This window comes from Nicotiana attenuata, unplaced genomic scaffold (genome assembly GCF_001879085.1).
Source record: "Nicotiana attenuata strain UT unplaced genomic scaffold, NIATTr2, whole genome shotgun sequence".
Classification (NCBI taxonomy): Eukaryota; Viridiplantae; Streptophyta; class Magnoliopsida; order Solanales; family Solanaceae; genus Nicotiana; species Nicotiana attenuata.
The window spans coordinates 154,334-172,414 of record NW_017672082.1 but is presented as its reverse complement, the minus strand read 5'-3'; the positions used below and the strand labels follow the sequence as shown (position 1 = coordinate 172,414).

Sequence of the window (18,081 nt, the reverse complement as noted above, 5' to 3'; positions counted from 1 at the left end):
AAAGATTAGGTGTATATATATATATTGAAGTCCTCAAAATTCTAAGATGGAAAGATTAGGTGTATATCCATCTTTTAACAAGTAATGAGAAATAATCTTCAAATATGGATTTCACAAGGGTGAGAATCATGGAATAATACCTTCTTCATAACTTTTCGATGGAAGGACCACCTCCTAATTCAATAACGCAATGCTACCAACCAAATAATATGTACTATATTATGTTGTTCTCAGGTAAATGTATCAGGGTGCACAAAATATCCCCCAATCACATAGGGTTGGGAAAATGTTGCACCCAGGGGCGAATCCAATATATTAGTTATGGGTTCAATTGGACCTATAACTTTTATCCTAGACTTGAATTTCCAGTATAAAATATTGGAAAAATATTGGATGATTATGGAGAATAGAAGGTTTAGCTTGAGGCGTGTCAAGGACACTGTCCTTAAGGATATTTCGCCTACACCGGGATGAATAAAATTAGGCGTATCCCCCAGGATTCAATAAGCTCTTCTAGTATAAACTAGGAGCAGAAACAACAAAGATTAACAAAGACAACCCAGCACAATAGAAGAAAAGTTTTACTTTCTTCCACCTTCAAAATCAACACAAACATATACTTATATATAGTCCAAATTGGACATCTGATTGAATGTAACGTTGCATATTAAAATAATGTTATCAAAGTTAAGAAATATTTCCAATAAGAGACGTTACATAACTTTAGAGCAATAAAGCCGAAAACGTTTCAAATAGTAAATTGATTATCATAATAAATCAAACTTATTTTAATAGCCATAATGATACCCATTCAAGGTTAGTAAAATTATCATATTCAAAGCTATTAAAATTTTCAGTTATAGATAAGAAAATATATTCAATTAATTGGTATAATAAAGATTCATTAAGATAATATTAAAAGAATGGACCAAGACATCAATTTGAATATTTCTTTTTGAGATATTAAAATTATTTTTTCCAACATAAAATTCATTAAAATTGTTTAAAAAATTGAACTATGAACTCATAACTCAAACAAGGTGATGGTTCAGACTTCAGTGGGTGAAATCGAAATCTTGAATTAAAATATCTTGGATCCGCCTCTGGATGTACCAAAGGAATATGTTGTTCTCATGTTATCACGGGAACAAAAATGGATATCCTTTTAGCTTAGAGTAGATCCATAAATAATACAAAGAAATTAAAAGATAAGAGATAGAGGTCAATGATGGATTTTGAAACCTTGTATTTTGGTGACTAAACGTGGAGTTCTATTATTAGTATTAGGTATAGATTGTAAGCAATCCAAGAAACACAAAAATACACTGCCAAGATGACTTCCTCTTTCTTTTCTTTTTTTAGTTATACGAAAAACCCTGAGCTCCGCAGACAACGTTTTATTTGAGCGTCTTTGACAGAGGCGGCGGACCCAGGATTCCACGACTGCGAAGACATCATGACATTCAATTAAATTTATCATTGCTCATAAAGATCGATACGAGAGCCTATACTAATATTTGACTATTTTTTGTGCCGATAATCCCTCAACCTATAACGTGCGTCCGACAAATGTGCGTCCATCTCCGATCTCTGATCAGTCACAATTACAAACCATGCACAACAATGGCTGATGTAAAATTTTTGAACAACTTAGTGTTTATTTATTGTTATTATATATTCGGTTTGCAAGTGTATTTGGATCTCGAGATTATGTTAGTTTTTAGATTCTATTTCATGATATAAACTAAAATTCATTTATCAACTTTTCAAACATTGTTACCCTATTTTGTGTGTGTATATAAGGGTACGTAGACATAGTTCTTCTATGACAATCATTCCAACTCCTAATTATTTTAAAAGTTTAATAAGTTTAATGTTGAAAATTTAAAAATTTAACCATAATATTTAAATCCTAGATCTGCATCTATATATGTATATATACACACATATTAATTTTGAACAAAATATTATTTATAAACACACGTATAAAAAAATTTATCTTTTTTGCCAAGTAGTGCCAAACGACAATCCTTACTAAAAATTGTATCCTCCATTGATGCACAACGAACTTTGAATACGAGTATTAGACAAATGAGGGAATACAAAAATTTCCAAACTTTGTCGCTACACATGCATTGGTTTGTTAGCTCTGTACTTGATAAAAATGTATATTTTTATTGTGTTATTAAATTGTGCATGAGATAATACAGAAGTTGGCCCTGGTAGGACCAAACAAAATAAAGAATAAAAGATAGTCTGGATATTAAAAACATCTGTATTTTAGAAATTAAAAAAAAAAAAAAAAAAAAAAGAAAAATCATTTGGAGTGCACTTTCTTGGACTGAAGTTGGATGGCCAAATGCATCTGTGCAGCCATTATTCACCAACTCTCTCACTCTCATATGTTATATTCGTCAAAGTCACACTTGTGTAGTCAAATTCGATGTGCTTTTTGTTCTTTTCCTGTTTTATTTTATGTGAAGTATTATTTTTTTAGGGAGTTGAATAGCTTATTTTTAAAAAATTAAGTATTTTATGTTAGAATTTATATATATATATATATATATATATATTCTTTCAAAAGAATAAAGGAATCCATGTTCAATTCTACGATAAGCAACTAGACAATCTGGACATTTACTCCCAACCCTGGCAATACTTTTTTCCAGTGAAAGAAGTAAGTACTACTTGGCCGAGTAATTAGTTCATCTCCTATTAATTGAAGCTAAACATATATGCAATTATTAATCTAGTTAGAATTCTGAAAGACATCAGGCAAAAACTGAAATAATATCTGAATTATTAATGATTTAGTTTTTTCTTTATCTTATTTTCAATTGAATGGGGCTCTACCACATAAATCCATAAAATAAAGAGCCATCGAAGGCAGTTCAGTACTTTGTTGAAATTATCACTTTCTTAAATGACTTTATCGGCCTATGAATGCATTAGCAATACGATTTATGAGTAGGCCAGAGTTGACTGCAGTACAAGTCCTTTTCCAATTTTTCATTTGGTGTCCGATACTGTATTAAACGGCTAATCTGAATTCGCCCCGTGTAGAACTCATTAAAAGGGTAAGCGCTCTCTATCAGGATTTTTTTCATTTACATGACTCAAATCCGAAATCTTTAATTAAGAATAGAATGATTTTATTCATCCCGCCACAGCTCTCGGCGATACTTTAGTATAGTGACAGTCTATTTTGTATATTTTGTATAATGACAGTCTAGTGTATGTAAATTGTACAGTGGCAGTCTATTTAGTATATTTTTGTATAGTAACAGTCGATTTTGTATAGTGACAGTCTATTGTATATAAATTGTATAGTGATAGTCTATTTTAATATATTTTTCGTATAGTGACGGTCTATTTAGTATATACATTGCATAAAGTTTGTATATAGAGTGTATCGTGCATCTTGCAATGTATCCATAATATATCATTAATGTATCCCGAGCGCTTTTGTTTATCCAAAGTATATAGACTGTTCTATAATATATAAATTTTGTATATATAAAATGTATCGTGCATTTTACTACGTAGTGATGTAGTAAAATGTATATATTAAAGATTTTTTAGAATTTAATATTGTGTTAAAATTACAATGATGATACTTATTGACAATTTATATCTATTATATAGTATTTATTTAAATGTACATTTACGTTCTCCGTACGTAAAGGGGTATTAAATTTAAAGAGTGAAGAACATATTGTTGTGTATTAAATAAATAAATAAACCCATGAAACGAAAACCATAACAATAAGGATATATTACTTTGAAGATGACCGACTGCTTTCATCTAGCCAATTAAGAGTCAACAACAAGGATATTTATTTTTGGGTTTTATTGTACACTACTCTATTTTTTATAATTGAAAGCTTTTTTAATTTCATTAGAAATTAAAATAGTTCTGTATTTCACGTTATTTAGGGATTAAAGATATATTTTTCATTTCTAAAAATGAGATTCTTAGAAGAAAAAAAAGCATTTGAAATATCTGGCGTTGGGTTTGGGATGCGGCTGAGGGCGATGTGCACAAATAGCCACTAACAGCTCATGTCTTTATTTTAAAGTCAGTGTTTTAAATGTCTTTAGCATTTAGCCACTGGTTTAATAAACTTTAACTGGCCGGACAAAAATACCCTTCTGCTCATGTCCTTAACTTCAGGACTTCAGGACTACATGTCCTTAACTTTTGAACTTGAAACTCAAACTTCAAGACCAAGCGTCCTTAACTTTTGAACTTGTAAGTCAAAGTTAAGGACCTATTGTCCTTAACTTTTCAACTTATAACTGTAAGTTAAGTACTGCTTGTCCTTAACTTTTGAACGTGTAACTGTAAGTTAAGGACTGTCTGTCCTTAACTTTTGAACTTGAAAATCAAAGTTAAGGACCTATTGTCCTTAACTTTTGAACTTGTAACTGTAAGTTAAGGACTGCTTGTCCTTAACTTTTGAACGTGTAACTGTAAGTTAAGGACTGTCTGTCCTTAACTTTTGAACTTGGAAATCAAAGTTAAGGACCTATTGTCCTTAACTTTTAAACTTGTAACTCTAAATTGAGGACTACATGTCCTTAACTTTTGAACTTGGAACTCGAAGTTCAGGACTACCTGGCCTTTATTTCTGTGCTTGTAGCTCTAAATTAAGGACCAAGTGTCCTTAACTTACAGTATTAACATCCAAGAATTTATTCTAACTGCTTATCACTTCTCATTTCTGATTCTGGCTAATATTGCTTAAACAAAAAGTACAAAATCAAAGTATTTTTTACGAGAAAATTTAAGATTTGGATGCATAGCACCAAGCATGCGAAGAACAAGATGAAGATTAGACTCTTTTCTTATGGAGTAATCCTCCACTATACTATTCTCCAGTTGCTTCCTGTATTATCCGTATGACTTGAGAAATCACCAGAAGATTCTCTAGATCTCAACTTCGCGTGATCTCTGCTAGCTTGTGCATTAATGGCGGCAACTGCATGTACTTTTACCCAGAATTGAGAGATAAATACATAATAATTTCCTGAAGCCTAACTGTTACCTTTATTAAGGAAGGGTAAAACAGTCTTTTCCCTATTAGTAGTGGCTATTTTTGTTGAGCATTATAATTAGTGTATAAAAATTAAAGACATCCTTAATTAGTGGCTACTACACGCTATTTCTACTGCGGCTGATGGGGCTTTTTGTTTCATCAGCTGGCTATTATAATTAATTAATTTCTGGCTAGTGGCTGTTAAAAGTTTGGCCCGAGCGGCCAACAATGATAAAGAATCGGAGCTTACGTATTATTCTAGTTGCAATATAAGAAAGAATTTAAAGCATTTGGTCAAAAAGTTAGTATGTTAGGAAAAAAAAACTTTACATCAACGTAAAATTTGGGCAGTTGAACAATTTTATTGAAAGTTGAATAAAACGATTTTTTTTGTTTTGCAATTGTACTAAATATTTCGAAACAACCCTGAATGCTATCGATATCATATACATTGGGACGAAGAAAATAATAAACGAAGAAATTTTGCTTATTATAACCTAGTAAAATTGAGGAAAGAATAATTTATAGGGTGATTAACCTTGTGAATGTAGATCATATTGCTACCAACCATAATACCACACATGCATGATTCTTGGGAGCTTAAATTGAACAAGAGCTAGGCATATAATAGTAAAGCACTAAAGCTAGACTGCATATTGAAGAAAACACATTAAAAACACTATCTTCTCTATCAAAATTGTCATCCTTGTCAAGGACTGTATTGGGATTCATCTTGATTCTCAATTATAGGATGGTACAACGTACAGACTCACAAGACCTTTGAAACACAGTTTAAATGAGCAACTCTTGTGCACCTAGCAACCCAATATGCTTCACCTAATTCTAAAACCTCGAAAACCTTGTGTTCTAGTTACAATTTTAACGACCACAAGTGAGCTAACTCACCCTATATAGATTAAAATGATACAAAGAAGATTAGCATAACCTCTACGCAAGGATAACATAAATAAATTGAAAAAATAATCCATCCCAACCCCAAACCAACTCCAAACTGCGACCATGAGAGGGTGGTAACCTCTGGATACATCAACTCATCCGTAATCTCCCTCTTAGAGAAGAAGCCATCAACTCGTCCTTAATCTTCCTCTTAGAGAAGAGGCCAAGGGACTGATGATTTTCGAATGCAAATACATCTTTCCACCCAATACGAGATATAATCAGTAAACATATACCATTTTGTAGGCTGTTCTCTATTTAATCAGAATCAGGCTCAACATCAACAATATCAGGAATTGACTCCATGGACTCGTTATCTGATTCGTGCATCAACCCTTTACCTCTGTCTAAATTCAGCATCGAAGCAGATCCATCAATGCTAGCTTCTGCCACTTCCTTTCTTGATGCATTGTCTGTGAACTTCTCCGATCCTAGAGATCCCACATCACTCTTAGCGCCCAAGACTAGTTTCTCTGCTTGAACTTCACTACCCATGGGATTTAAAACGTTGCCACCAGAAACAAGGGCACTGGATTGAAAGCTGTTTTTCCCATCACCAATTGAAGCAATAGTTTCAGATAGTTGTGATTCAACCATGACCTCATCCCTATCCATGGGGCCTTTCTTCGCAACAGTAACAGGCGCTACTTCCCCCAATTTACTACTTTCAGAAACTTTTATGGCAGTGGTATCAAAAGATGGAACCTTTTCTGATAAAGTATCTCTCAATGTTTCTGGGGGTTGATTACTTTTATCCGTATCTTTTCCAGGATCAGCTGCCACAGTATCCGAATCTTCACCATTTCGCAGCCAATTTTCATAAAGGTCATCATTATACGAGTCTGGCTCATCAGGGGCCTTGCTGAACATCCCAATGTGGAATGTGTTATTTGCTGCATGGTCACTGATGTGTAAATTTCCCGAAAACCACTTATTTCTGACCTCATAATTATTGTCAGTGGACTGGGGATCTAACAAGGGAAGCGCCCGGGGATGTATAAGCACTTCCAATGCCAAAAGAGCGTGTACACAACATTCGGAAACTTTAGTTCCTATTTCTTGAGTCCCTGCAAACAACAAATTAACGACAGGTAATTCATTAAAGCAGCTTGCAAAAAATCGGAAGGATGCTAAACTAGACAAGGGAACTACGAGGTGAGAACAGCAAGATCATCCTTAGATGTAAATGTTCTTCAAATGCGTTAGTAAGAAAGTGGTATTTAAAATAGAAAGCACCACCCACGCTCAAGCCACCACCTCAATCATTTTGAGAGCAACTGCTAGGCCAAACCTTTGATAAAAATTCCAGTCTTCATAGCTAGGCAACTTACAAATCATTATGAGATCAAAATTTCAACACATTGTTTTCCTCTCTTGCCATATCCATACATCTACTAGTTTAACTTTCAATCTCAAGAATATTCACTTCTACTTGATCGGAGTATGTTTTAAGTACATTTAGCATACGAGACAGAAGAAGACTGACAAGGGATGTGTCAGGCACACAGCAGCTCGATTAATAGAGATAATTTCATGCGCAATAGTTCTTACTTGCTATTGTGTATTTTCTAAAGGAGTTTTTTAGATATGCCTGGAACAGCATAGAAGGTTTTAGCTGTTTCTAAAAAAAATGTACAATTACCTCAACAAAATTGCAATCTTACCTCTGCGGAAAAGTGCAAGCCCCTGAGATAGGTGTTGTGGCCGAGTGCGGCCAGGAGAGATGAGAGAAGCCAGAAGTGCTCGTAAAGCTGCAATTTGATAGTCTCCCCAGGTAGTGGTAGGTGAGCCAGGAACTAGTTCGCCTCTGTCATCATTGGCCCACCCTCCTTTACAAGCATTTCTGGTAACATGCAAAAGAAGGTGATCAACATTTGCTCGCCAACTCTCAGGTCTCCAAGAACCACCCTTAAAATGACAAACACAAGATACTTGCCATCAAGAACAACTTCTGAAGATAGATACAAAGGAGAAAAAGTGGATAATACAGAATAGATGGGTGTGCATGTGTGTGTATACTCAGAAATTAGGCAACATATCAACGTATAACTAGTATATGCAATCTTCATGTACTCAATTTATCCTAGAATATGATTTATGTTAAATGCAATTATAATTATAATAGGGAAAATTTCACATAAGAACAACTAGGCTCCCTACTTTTCAATTTTATAGCCCATATTTCAATTTACAACCAATTAGCCCAAAAATAATAGGCTAAGATTCAACATCCAACTCCAATAGGTTCTCAAAATTACTATTTAATTTTTAAAAATGATTGTTCAAGCTTTTAAGTTAATTTTTAAATCAGTAACTGTAACTCAAATATTCGTTAAACAAACCAAATCCATTTGGATGCTAAAAATTAGATTTTTAACAAGCTTAAATATGTGGGTTTAAATTTCAATTTATTTCTGTGGGAAATTTTGGAGTGGGTGTTATTTAGACTTGTTAGAAATAGTATAAGGAGGATATATATAAAATTTGAAGTCATTTAATGGAGATTTGGACTGGTTTTGAACAAGAATTGCAACTGAAAATCGTGGAAGAAGTTGTCTACAGACGCTTGTATAAAGGTGTATAAAAGTGTATAATAGTGTTTAGACACTCATATACACTATTATACAAGATTATACATAATTATACAAAAAACTGACTTCGTCTTCTTCCTTGCTTCTTTGCTGAAATTTAACTCAAATCTTGCTCAAATCTACTCCAAATCACTTCAAATTTAAATTTTGAACTCCTTTTGATATTTTTCAATCAATTGGAACAACACCCAATCCAAACAACTAACAAACTCAAAAGTTCCTATTTTCGAAAGCAAAGCCTTGAGTGGCCTTCAATGGTGGACTTCTACTCTTCAAATCTTGCTCAAATCTACTCCAAATCACTTCAAATTTAAACTTTGAACTCCTTTTGATATTTTTTAATCAATTGGAACAACACCCAATCCAAACAACTAACAAACTCAAAAAGTCCTATTTTCGAAAGCAAAGCCTTGAATGGCCTTCAATGGTGGACTTCTACTCTTCAAATCTTGCTCAAATCTACTCAAATCACTTCAAATTTTAATTTTGAACTCCTTTTGATATTTTCAATCAATTGGAACAACACCCAATCCAAATAACTAACAAACTCAAAAAGTCCTATTTTAGAAAGCAAAGCTTTGAATGGCCTTCAATGGTGGACTTCTACTCTTCAATTTTTTTACATTGCAACCAGGTGACATAGGGGGGTAGCAGTAATGGCGGACGGCCCCTTGAAGCATATGTAAAAGATGTGATAAAAAAAGAGAGATTAAAAGTATTAGTTGTGAGAACACAGATTTAACTCCATAACTTTTAGAAGTAATGGTTGTAAGAACACAGATTTTAAATTTGCAAGAGCAAGTGTTTTCAAAATATGTATGATATAGGCTAGGTCGGGTAAAACTTAAAAACATAGGCCATTTTTGTTATGGTGTGAAGTCATGTGTATTTTCTTGTAATTCAAGTTGGCGACAGGTACCAATTTAAGACGAAAACAATTTCAGAGCATATAAGAAATATAATTTCAAAGACTCAAAGTTGCGGACTACTACCACGGATATCAGATGAATATCAATAGACACTAAAATCAAGAAACAAATAAACCTTATTGCAGTCGTAAAATTAAGGAAGACAATTTTTAATAAAAAGGTGGATTATGTATGGGTATAAAGTGAAAAGGAATGGATGCTTTCAACTGAGAACTAAGGAATTGAAGCTCTCATGTAGCATCTCCTTATTTTGCAGATGCTTAAGAGAGTGCATAAACGATTTTCTGATGTACCAATGAACACTTCCAGGATGCAGCTCGCTCTAGGGAAAAATTAGCTCATTCAGAATAAACATAAAACTGTCATCCCAAGAATAAGACAACCCTAGGCCAATTTTTTCCTGAGAAAAAGGAAGAGGCACTTTCACGAGCTAATAGCTGGAAAATGTTTTTCTCCAACAACAAATCTGATTCACATTACAATTTCAACTTCGAAAGCACCCAGGCAAGAATGCAGGTAGAGAGCCAAGCTTCAACAAGTATACTGAAGGGGGCATGCATTAGAAATTCTTCTCTGTGTGTGTGTGTGTCGGTTTAGGGTATGCCTGTATTCCCAAAATAACTGTTGAAGAATTGTCATGAAAGTATTGATTACCAGGCATTAGAAATGTCGAGTCACTCCCTTTTTGCGAGGCCTACTTTCTTTTTTGAGTTGTCCAAAAATGGTGTCAATCTCTAACATGAAACTTCTTCTTTACACTTTCCAATACTTTTTCTTATATGATATTACCAAATTGAGACCCTGCTTTTATAACTTTAGAAGTTCAAATTCATCAAAAAGTCAGCCTTATCTTCTAAGTTTAGCACTCATGCTGTTATAAAATAGCTTGCAACTCTTTAAATAAACTTAAATAATTAAATCACAACTCTTCTCTTAAAACCACAATTTGTAAGAAGTCCATAGTGAGAGCAAAATTAAGCATACCACGGAAAGAAGGGCTTCCAATGCCTCTAGTGCAGCTATCTTAACAGATAACGAAGCCATGTTTGGGGACATTTCCACTTCAAAAACATCTCTATCAGGCTGCTCCTCAAGCGAACTACTTGCACTTGCATGCTTCCTCTTCTTGTGGGAAGTCTTTGTCATAGTCTCTGGATGTAACTTCTGTTGTGCAACGGAAGATATGTCTCTCTCATCCAAATCCATCAATGCATTGTTAACAATCACATCGGTTAGGTGTGTAGATATCCCTGCCAAATTAAAATTGCTGTAGTCAGTGACAGACTTATAATCAAAATCACGACCACTATCAGATTCACCACTACGCTGAATGCACAGCCAGTTCGAAGCACTAGATTTAATTGACGTACATGCAGGGAAATGGAACATAAGAATCTAATATGAACACTGATCACCTGCCACTCAACTTAACAAAAGATGAGTACTTCCCTGCTTGAGATTGACTAAAACTTTTCATATTAAAGGATAACTTTTTCTTCTAAACAAAAAGGGCTAGGACATTTACTTTGTCTATAGTTTGGACACTCCATACTGGAGGTACTTCTAGGAAGCATAACACTAAAGAAAGTTTGCATTTAGAGCACAGAACATGGACTGCTTCCTTGAATTAGGGAGAAGCCACTACCTAATGAGGAATAACGATTTCAGGACTGACTACATGTAGTGTTGGGAAGAAAATTATCTCATGGTTCTGAGAAGATTTATTTACTGTCTCAGCTAAATTATGTAAAGCTTATTAGCATTTAGGGACATGCACACAGACAACCCAGCCTCTAGGTTAGGCAGATGGTTATTCACATAGACAAAGGCCAAAAGAAAGAGGTACAAACTTGTCGAAAAATTAAAATGCCTACCAACCCCCAGTGACTTCAGCAGAACTTTCATAATTGTGTACACCTTTATCCTTAGCTCTGGCAAAGCAGACACCTCAAAGTAGTTGGTTAGGAGTCGTATTATAGAAGCAACATGAGGGAGTAACTGGCTGCAAAAGAGATAGAAGTGGCCCAACGTTAGCGCTAGTATCCTCTAATAGATTATCCAATATGGAAAGGGGAACTATAATAAAATACAATAATCAATTAAATTTTGAAAAAACATGTGCTAGACTTTTCTTTTGAGCTGGCTTTACGATTCCATGCATGGGGTAAATGCCCAACATCTGTAATGTGCTATAAGGTTTACTAACATTTTATCCAAGTATGTACTAGTTCTCTATCAGAATTTTTAAATTATAACAGGACAATCCATTTACTGACTGAAATCAGAGAAAAAAACATAAGGGAAAACATAGACAATTTTAAATGGCCAAATAATGATAGAACAGGTTAAAATTATCAAACAATAGAAAATAGCAACAGAATAGGTTGGCGTTCAAAACCAGAGGTATAATCAAAATTAGGTGAAGCAACGATGCAACAACCACCTGCAGAATTGAATTCTAATATCGCAATTGTATCAACATTCGACTACATAAACCTAAAGAAGACAAAAATAGCTCCTCCTCATACTTGGCCAACAACCAGAGTATGACAGGTTGTACTTTTTCTAAATTTTCCCCAAAAGAGAAAAGGCGATATTTAAAGAAAAACAAAGAGTGACTAATAAAGACCCTTTCTTGAGTAAGAAAAAAAAGACTTTTTCTCCTTTCCTTTCCCAAGATGGCCAACGGGTGAATGTAACTGATCCCCCGTGACCAGACTTGGTATTCACTCCCTTCCTTTGGGATGACCCTGGGAAAATTGATCTGTCTACAAGTCAGATTTGCCAAATTATTGAAGACACAAGACTAAAACTAAAAGTTGTCACTAAACATGAACAGACACGTTACTAATGATCCAGTTAGATTGTGCATGCCCGAGATGGTATTTTATCCTATGCAAGAGAATCATCGCGCTTTGGGACAAAGATAGTATAACGAATAAATGTTATCCAACTGAAACAAGACCATAGAAGAACAAATACTGAAAAGCTCACACCTGCCCAGTCCCTTAACAGTCGATGTAAGAAGATCCAATATGCGTGAATGCAAGACTGGGAGTTCTGAATAAATAACTTCTTGTTTCATTGTAGTCATGTAGGACATGCTTGGTGATGAGGAACCATCAACCATCAGCACTCTTTGAGCAAGAGCTATTAACGAACGTACAGGCATAGACACCTAAGCAAGAAAAGAATTAAGATATTGCCTCAGATACTTCTATAACTTGCACTACTTGTACGGAAAAAAATTGATCATGAACTCTCATTAAATTTGAAGACTGTATGTGACCACAGATTCTGACCTGAAACGGGTAAGAAGTAGTAAGCAATTTACAACAACAAAAGATCAGGGTAGAGATTCTGGAGATTTGCAAGTGCTCAGGCCTCATTGTTTTGTCTGAAGTTTGACTAGACAAAGATTGGCCCCCTAATGGAGGCGGTGGGTCTTTCCCAGGGGGAAGCAGCAATCTCATGGCCTCGGTACTTCTAGTTTCTACAAATATAAAGATGAATCTCTGTTAGAGCTCCTGCCATGATTAGTTAGGATAGTCGATCAATATCCGAGAATCACCTTGCTCTAGACCCCGGAAGGCATCATTCAGCTGAATATTGATTAACAGCATGATCTTCTGCATCATCAATAACCAGCTGTCCTCGTCCCCCCTTGATTTTGGAAGCAAAGCCAAGCAATAACCAAGCTTCTGAAAACTAAAACCAGATGAGTCCTCTTCTTTTGGTTATATCACATTCCAGCTAAAATTCAAATAAAACCGAATGGTTTTTGTCTCACCTTCAACATACTAGGACTGCACTTGCCTGACATGAGCCTCAAAACAACAGCATTTTCAACCTGCCAATATTACCACTTCAGCAAATTTGCATCTATAATGAAATACACATGATATCATGATTAGGACTCTCCAAAGAACAAAAGTTAGAAAGAGAAACAACAATCTAAACCTTAGAATAACGGCAAATGAGAGCTATCCCAAAAACCAATTTCATCAATAAGGGAAAAAGGCCAATATCACAGGAAACTGTTTCATAATAACCTTACTTTAATCCTTCAATATGCTGTCATCAGCATTAACCTAATTTCCTGTGTCAGATTTAAATAACAAATGATTTCCTAAACAGAGTGCTTAAGAAACCAATCCTACTCTGTGTATCTCATGCTTCCATTTCTATCTTGTTCTTCATGAACAAACTAGACATTGATGCATTATGAACTTGGAGCCTAATGAGCACGCCTTTGAGTAGTTTTAATGTTACGCAAAGTAAAAAAAAATAAGAAAAAATCATGAAATCAACAAAGAACTTACACCATCATAATGCCGCGGAATGGAAGATGGGAAGATATCTAAAATGGTGCATAACAGGAAAATAGCTTCTTCCTGCACAGGTTGCAAGAGATGTCAACACTCTAAAACAAAGGCAAGCAATCACTTCCTACGCAGTATGCAAAATTAACTGAATACTTCAAATAACGAACAGCTCAGCTAGTTTTACTAACCCATACAGCATCAAATGTATCCTCATTTAGCAGCTTCAATAATGGTTGAATAAGTTTTGTACCGAGTGATATACCATCTTTCTTTGCATTGGGCAATCCACTCAACCTGATATTCAGGAAGGCAAAGGCACGTTTCTTTTTTATCAGACAAATCATCAAAAGTCAAAAGGCCAGCCAAGACCCTTCTTACAGGCCTCTGCATAAATGTTGCCAGACTAATACTATCCAACAGAATTTACATTTAAGGGCAAAATGCTCCAAGGGAGAATCATTGAACTCACTACAAATTTAAAATTATTGAAAATCTTGCCCAAGTAAGTTGCAAAAATGTCCCAAGGGAGAAACATTGAACTTGCTACAAATTTAAAACTATTAAAAAGCTTGCCAAAGCAAGTTGCAAGAACATTGACCAGTCTGTGTTAGTTCTGTTCCTTAGTGTGCACAAATGGAAGCAAACACTTCCACTTTTCCCAGCCTGAACTTTTACAAAGTAAAATAGCTAATCCTTTTGATATGGGTAAAATAGCTAATCCTTAGATAGGAACATCTAAAAGACCGGAAATGTCTTAAGTCTGCTCTGTCTTGCAGCATTCTTAACTAAGTTACACGAGCTCCAACTTTATTAGTTTAGGATTACACTGCAGTAGAAATTTTTCTTTCTAAAAGGGGCCAATTTACTGGTGCTCCTTCAATTACATTATGCATCAAATCTTAATATTTCACTGTTGCAGCAGCTACTTTCAGGGTTTAAACCACAGAAACATATCAGTGGGAAGGTGGGCAAGCTACTAAATCCAAATAAATGCCGTATCACACAGGAGAAAATCCATACAATGAGTAGTTTACTTCCGGAAACCATTAGGATCAGAAAGGAAATTTAATGTGGTAAATCTAAGTTAAACAAAACCTCCTTAGGTTAAACAGAAAACAATGATTTCATAAAGCATCAATGGTGTAAGCATACACAAGAGGTTTCCATTAACGTACATTAAAACAGTTTTTCCAAGTTATGAGCAACCAATACCCCTCTCTATTAAACATAGACTCATTGAGTACAAATAAAAAAAAGTCCGACATCAAAAGTTACCAAACGAACCTTGTGAATAAATCTGACAGGGAGGCACAGGAAGCTACCTTCACAAAGTGGGAATCTGCAGGGGACTAGTCCAAGTACCCACCAAAACAAAAAGGAAAAGAATGCCCATTAATTTTTCACAATGATATAAAGAAACACTTTGGCAAAGATTATAAAAGGTTAGCTGTAGTCAATCTACTGTTTGCTAGTCTTCACTAATTAATGAATAGAACATATAGGATTGATCTGCTCAATACCAAGGCACCAATTTATCAGGCTGAGTAAAACAAATGCTTAGAACTTTCAGTGGTTTGAAGTCCAAGTCCCTCTACTCTTTAGTCTGATGATGTCAATTTATCTACAGGATCGGTCATCTTGAGGTATAGTCTTTTTTTTTCCTTTTTTTTTTTTAAATAGGTCATCTCGAGGTATAGTTGATGATGATAACAAACACAACTTACACACCCTTTTCCTGCATTCCAGATCATAGTTCTTCTTACAGATATAATAACATCTAAAGGTACTCTTTTGAGAAAATGACAAAAAAGTCACTTATGTTTCGGGGTAGGTTCAAAATGGTCGCTGAACTATACACCTGAGCAGTTTTGGTCCTCTAAGTTTGCCAAAAATAGCTCTTTCGCTCTCAGTCAAATATTTAATAAACTCTGTCATGTAACACGAACTATGAGAAAAATATTTGGTAACCATAACGAGTACAAATGTTTGAACTTTAACTAGAAGAGGAATGTGAACCCATTTTACATAACTCACAAACCAGAAGAAGATTACATAAAGAATTCTTATCAATAAACCATCAGCTTGAGTACCTGAAGGTGGAGTAAGAGTGTGTTAAACCATGCAACATAAGAAGCTAAGAAACGCTCCCTACTGCATTCTTGATATGTCACCCCGAGCAAACATATACCAGCCCAGCATTTATCTGGCTGCAACACAAACAATCGCAAAAGACCAACTCTTAATCCTGTTTCCCAAAACACATAAAATCCAACATGACAAAGTTCATAAACTGCAATATGTTCTACAGGAACCATGCCAAAACCAGGATAAGGATTTCATTATCCAGCCAATAAATTCAGCTGACACCCTTGAATGCACAATTTGCTTTTTAGTCTGTCCCAGAGAGAATAACATTTTTCTATATTTAGAAAAATGTAACTTTAAACTTCTCATTTTATCCTAAATGAAATGATTTATAACCACACAAATGTCTATAGCTTGAGACATTTCAAAAAGTTTTCTTTTTCCTTTCTTTCCTTCTTAAACTCGCGTGCTTTCTTAGACTCCATGCTCAGCCAAATACCGCCACATAAATCAGGACAGAGGTAGTACTTATTATCGATTCATCATTATTCAATTCGCAAATTATAAACACAAACTTAGAAGCCACAAATGTATGTAGTTAGGGACAATTCCTACTGTAGAAAAAAAACAGCTTTTTAAGATTATTCACCGTGTCGCTGGAGGCAAGAGCGACCACTCGATTGATCCAGGAATCAACGGTGGATGTCCAGTTTTCAATCAACTTTTGATCAGATTCGGGTGGGGCCAATTCGGAGAGTAAGCGGTGAGTCTTTACAGCAGAAACGACGTATGAGAGAACTGAAGGGTTCCGAAACTGATGTTTCAGGTCAGGAACGTACTCTTTGAGCAGAGAGCGCAGTAGACGAGGCTTCAATGCGACGTCGTACATGTTCTCAATCGTATCTGAGGCCGCCATTGGAGAGAGGAAAGAGAGAGAGTAGTGAAATTGCAGGTGTAGTTTAGGGTTTAAGTGATAAACCCTGAATGCTAACGGGGCAGAAGGATGGTTTCTTTTTCTTTTTCTTTTTCTTTTTCTTTTTCTTTGAAATCGGGTCGGACCTTACTATTTGGTATTATTTTGGTTAAATATACTTGACATAGAATACATAATTTTAAAAAAATAATATACATATCTTTAAATAATATGTTTGACTTATAAAATTAGAATTAAAAAAAATGCAAGTTCATGAAAATATGATTGTTGATCCCAATAAAGGAAAAAATCTTGTCATAGGAGTCCTCGTATACTTTATTGTGATTACTGAGGATTACTACAAGAATATCTTATGAGAATTAATGTTATTTTTATGGCCTAATACTGAAAACAAACAAATAAAATCAAAATATTTTTATCAACAAAAATAAATCAAATAATTTGAAAAAATGAATCTTTTGATCTTTAGAAATGATGACGTTGGCTTTATAGCTCATGGAAAAAATTAATAAAAAATAAATGATATTAAATTAATATTTGCAACTATTAACTTACTACATAATGAATATAGAAGTTGCATTTTTTGGAATAAACACAAATAATAATAATAATAATAATAATTCATGAAAACTTATTCCGTATACATTTTTTCTTCCACTATTTCATTCTTATTATTTTAAGTTTGTATTTTTACTAATTTGACTCTTAATACTAATTACTAACTAATTTTGTTCATCTTCTTTTACCGCTAATTCTCTTCTTATGGAGACAAAATTATGTATCCTAAGATTTTTGTTAACCTAAAAACTAATTTTACTTATACGATGAATTTAAAAAATAATTAATATTTTTTGCTAATTAGAGATTCAAAGACTTAATTATTTGTTTCATCATTAAAGAAATTATTTTATTTTTTATTCATTCAAGTTCTTCATATATTAGCTCATCTATATCTTTAAATATTTAACTATAATTATAATTTTATGCAATAAAAATTTTGTATTTTTGAAGAGTAAAAAATTAATCTAGTATTTCTCTTTTGAATTTTTATGTTTATAGAACTGCCAACCACTTTTCTTTTTCTCTTTGTCTTTTATATTCTTAAATATCTTGTTAGTAATGTGTACTTTTCAAATATTATACAAAAGCAATATCTCGAAAGTTAGAACTTAATTGTAATTAGAATTGCAAAAGCAGGTATGACGTGTATTCTCATTGAAT

The 18,081-nt window shown here is 34.2% G+C and overlaps 1 protein-coding gene across 2 annotated transcripts; it reads right to left on the bottom strand.

The window, feature by feature from the left end:
- Window positions 1-5,709: 5,709 nt before the first annotated feature.
- Window positions 5,710-16,922, bottom strand: LOC109211712 (proline-, glutamic acid- and leucine-rich protein 1). Of its 2 annotated transcripts, none has more exons than XM_019375279.1 (13): window positions 16,576-16,922; window positions 15,932-16,048; window positions 15,126-15,190; window positions 14,030-14,135; window positions 13,839-13,910; window positions 13,307-13,366; window positions 13,088-13,217; window positions 12,819-13,009; window positions 12,513-12,694; window positions 11,391-11,518; window positions 10,501-10,766; window positions 7,661-7,904; window positions 5,710-7,063 (listed from the first exon to the last, which is right to left on the bottom strand). In XM_019375279.1, exons 1-13 carry the CDS (start codon window positions 16,840-16,842, stop codon window positions 6,255-6,257), a joined length of 2,637 nt encoding a protein of 878 aa, XP_019230824.1. In that variant the 5' UTR covers window positions 16,843-16,922; the 3' UTR covers window positions 5,710-6,254. The 2 variants fall into 2 exon arrangements, with proteins under 2 accessions (XP_019230824.1, XP_019230825.1); XM_019375280.1 differs by having other exon boundaries at window positions 14,036-14,135.
- Between the last annotated feature and the right edge of the window lie 1,159 nt (window positions 16,923-18,081).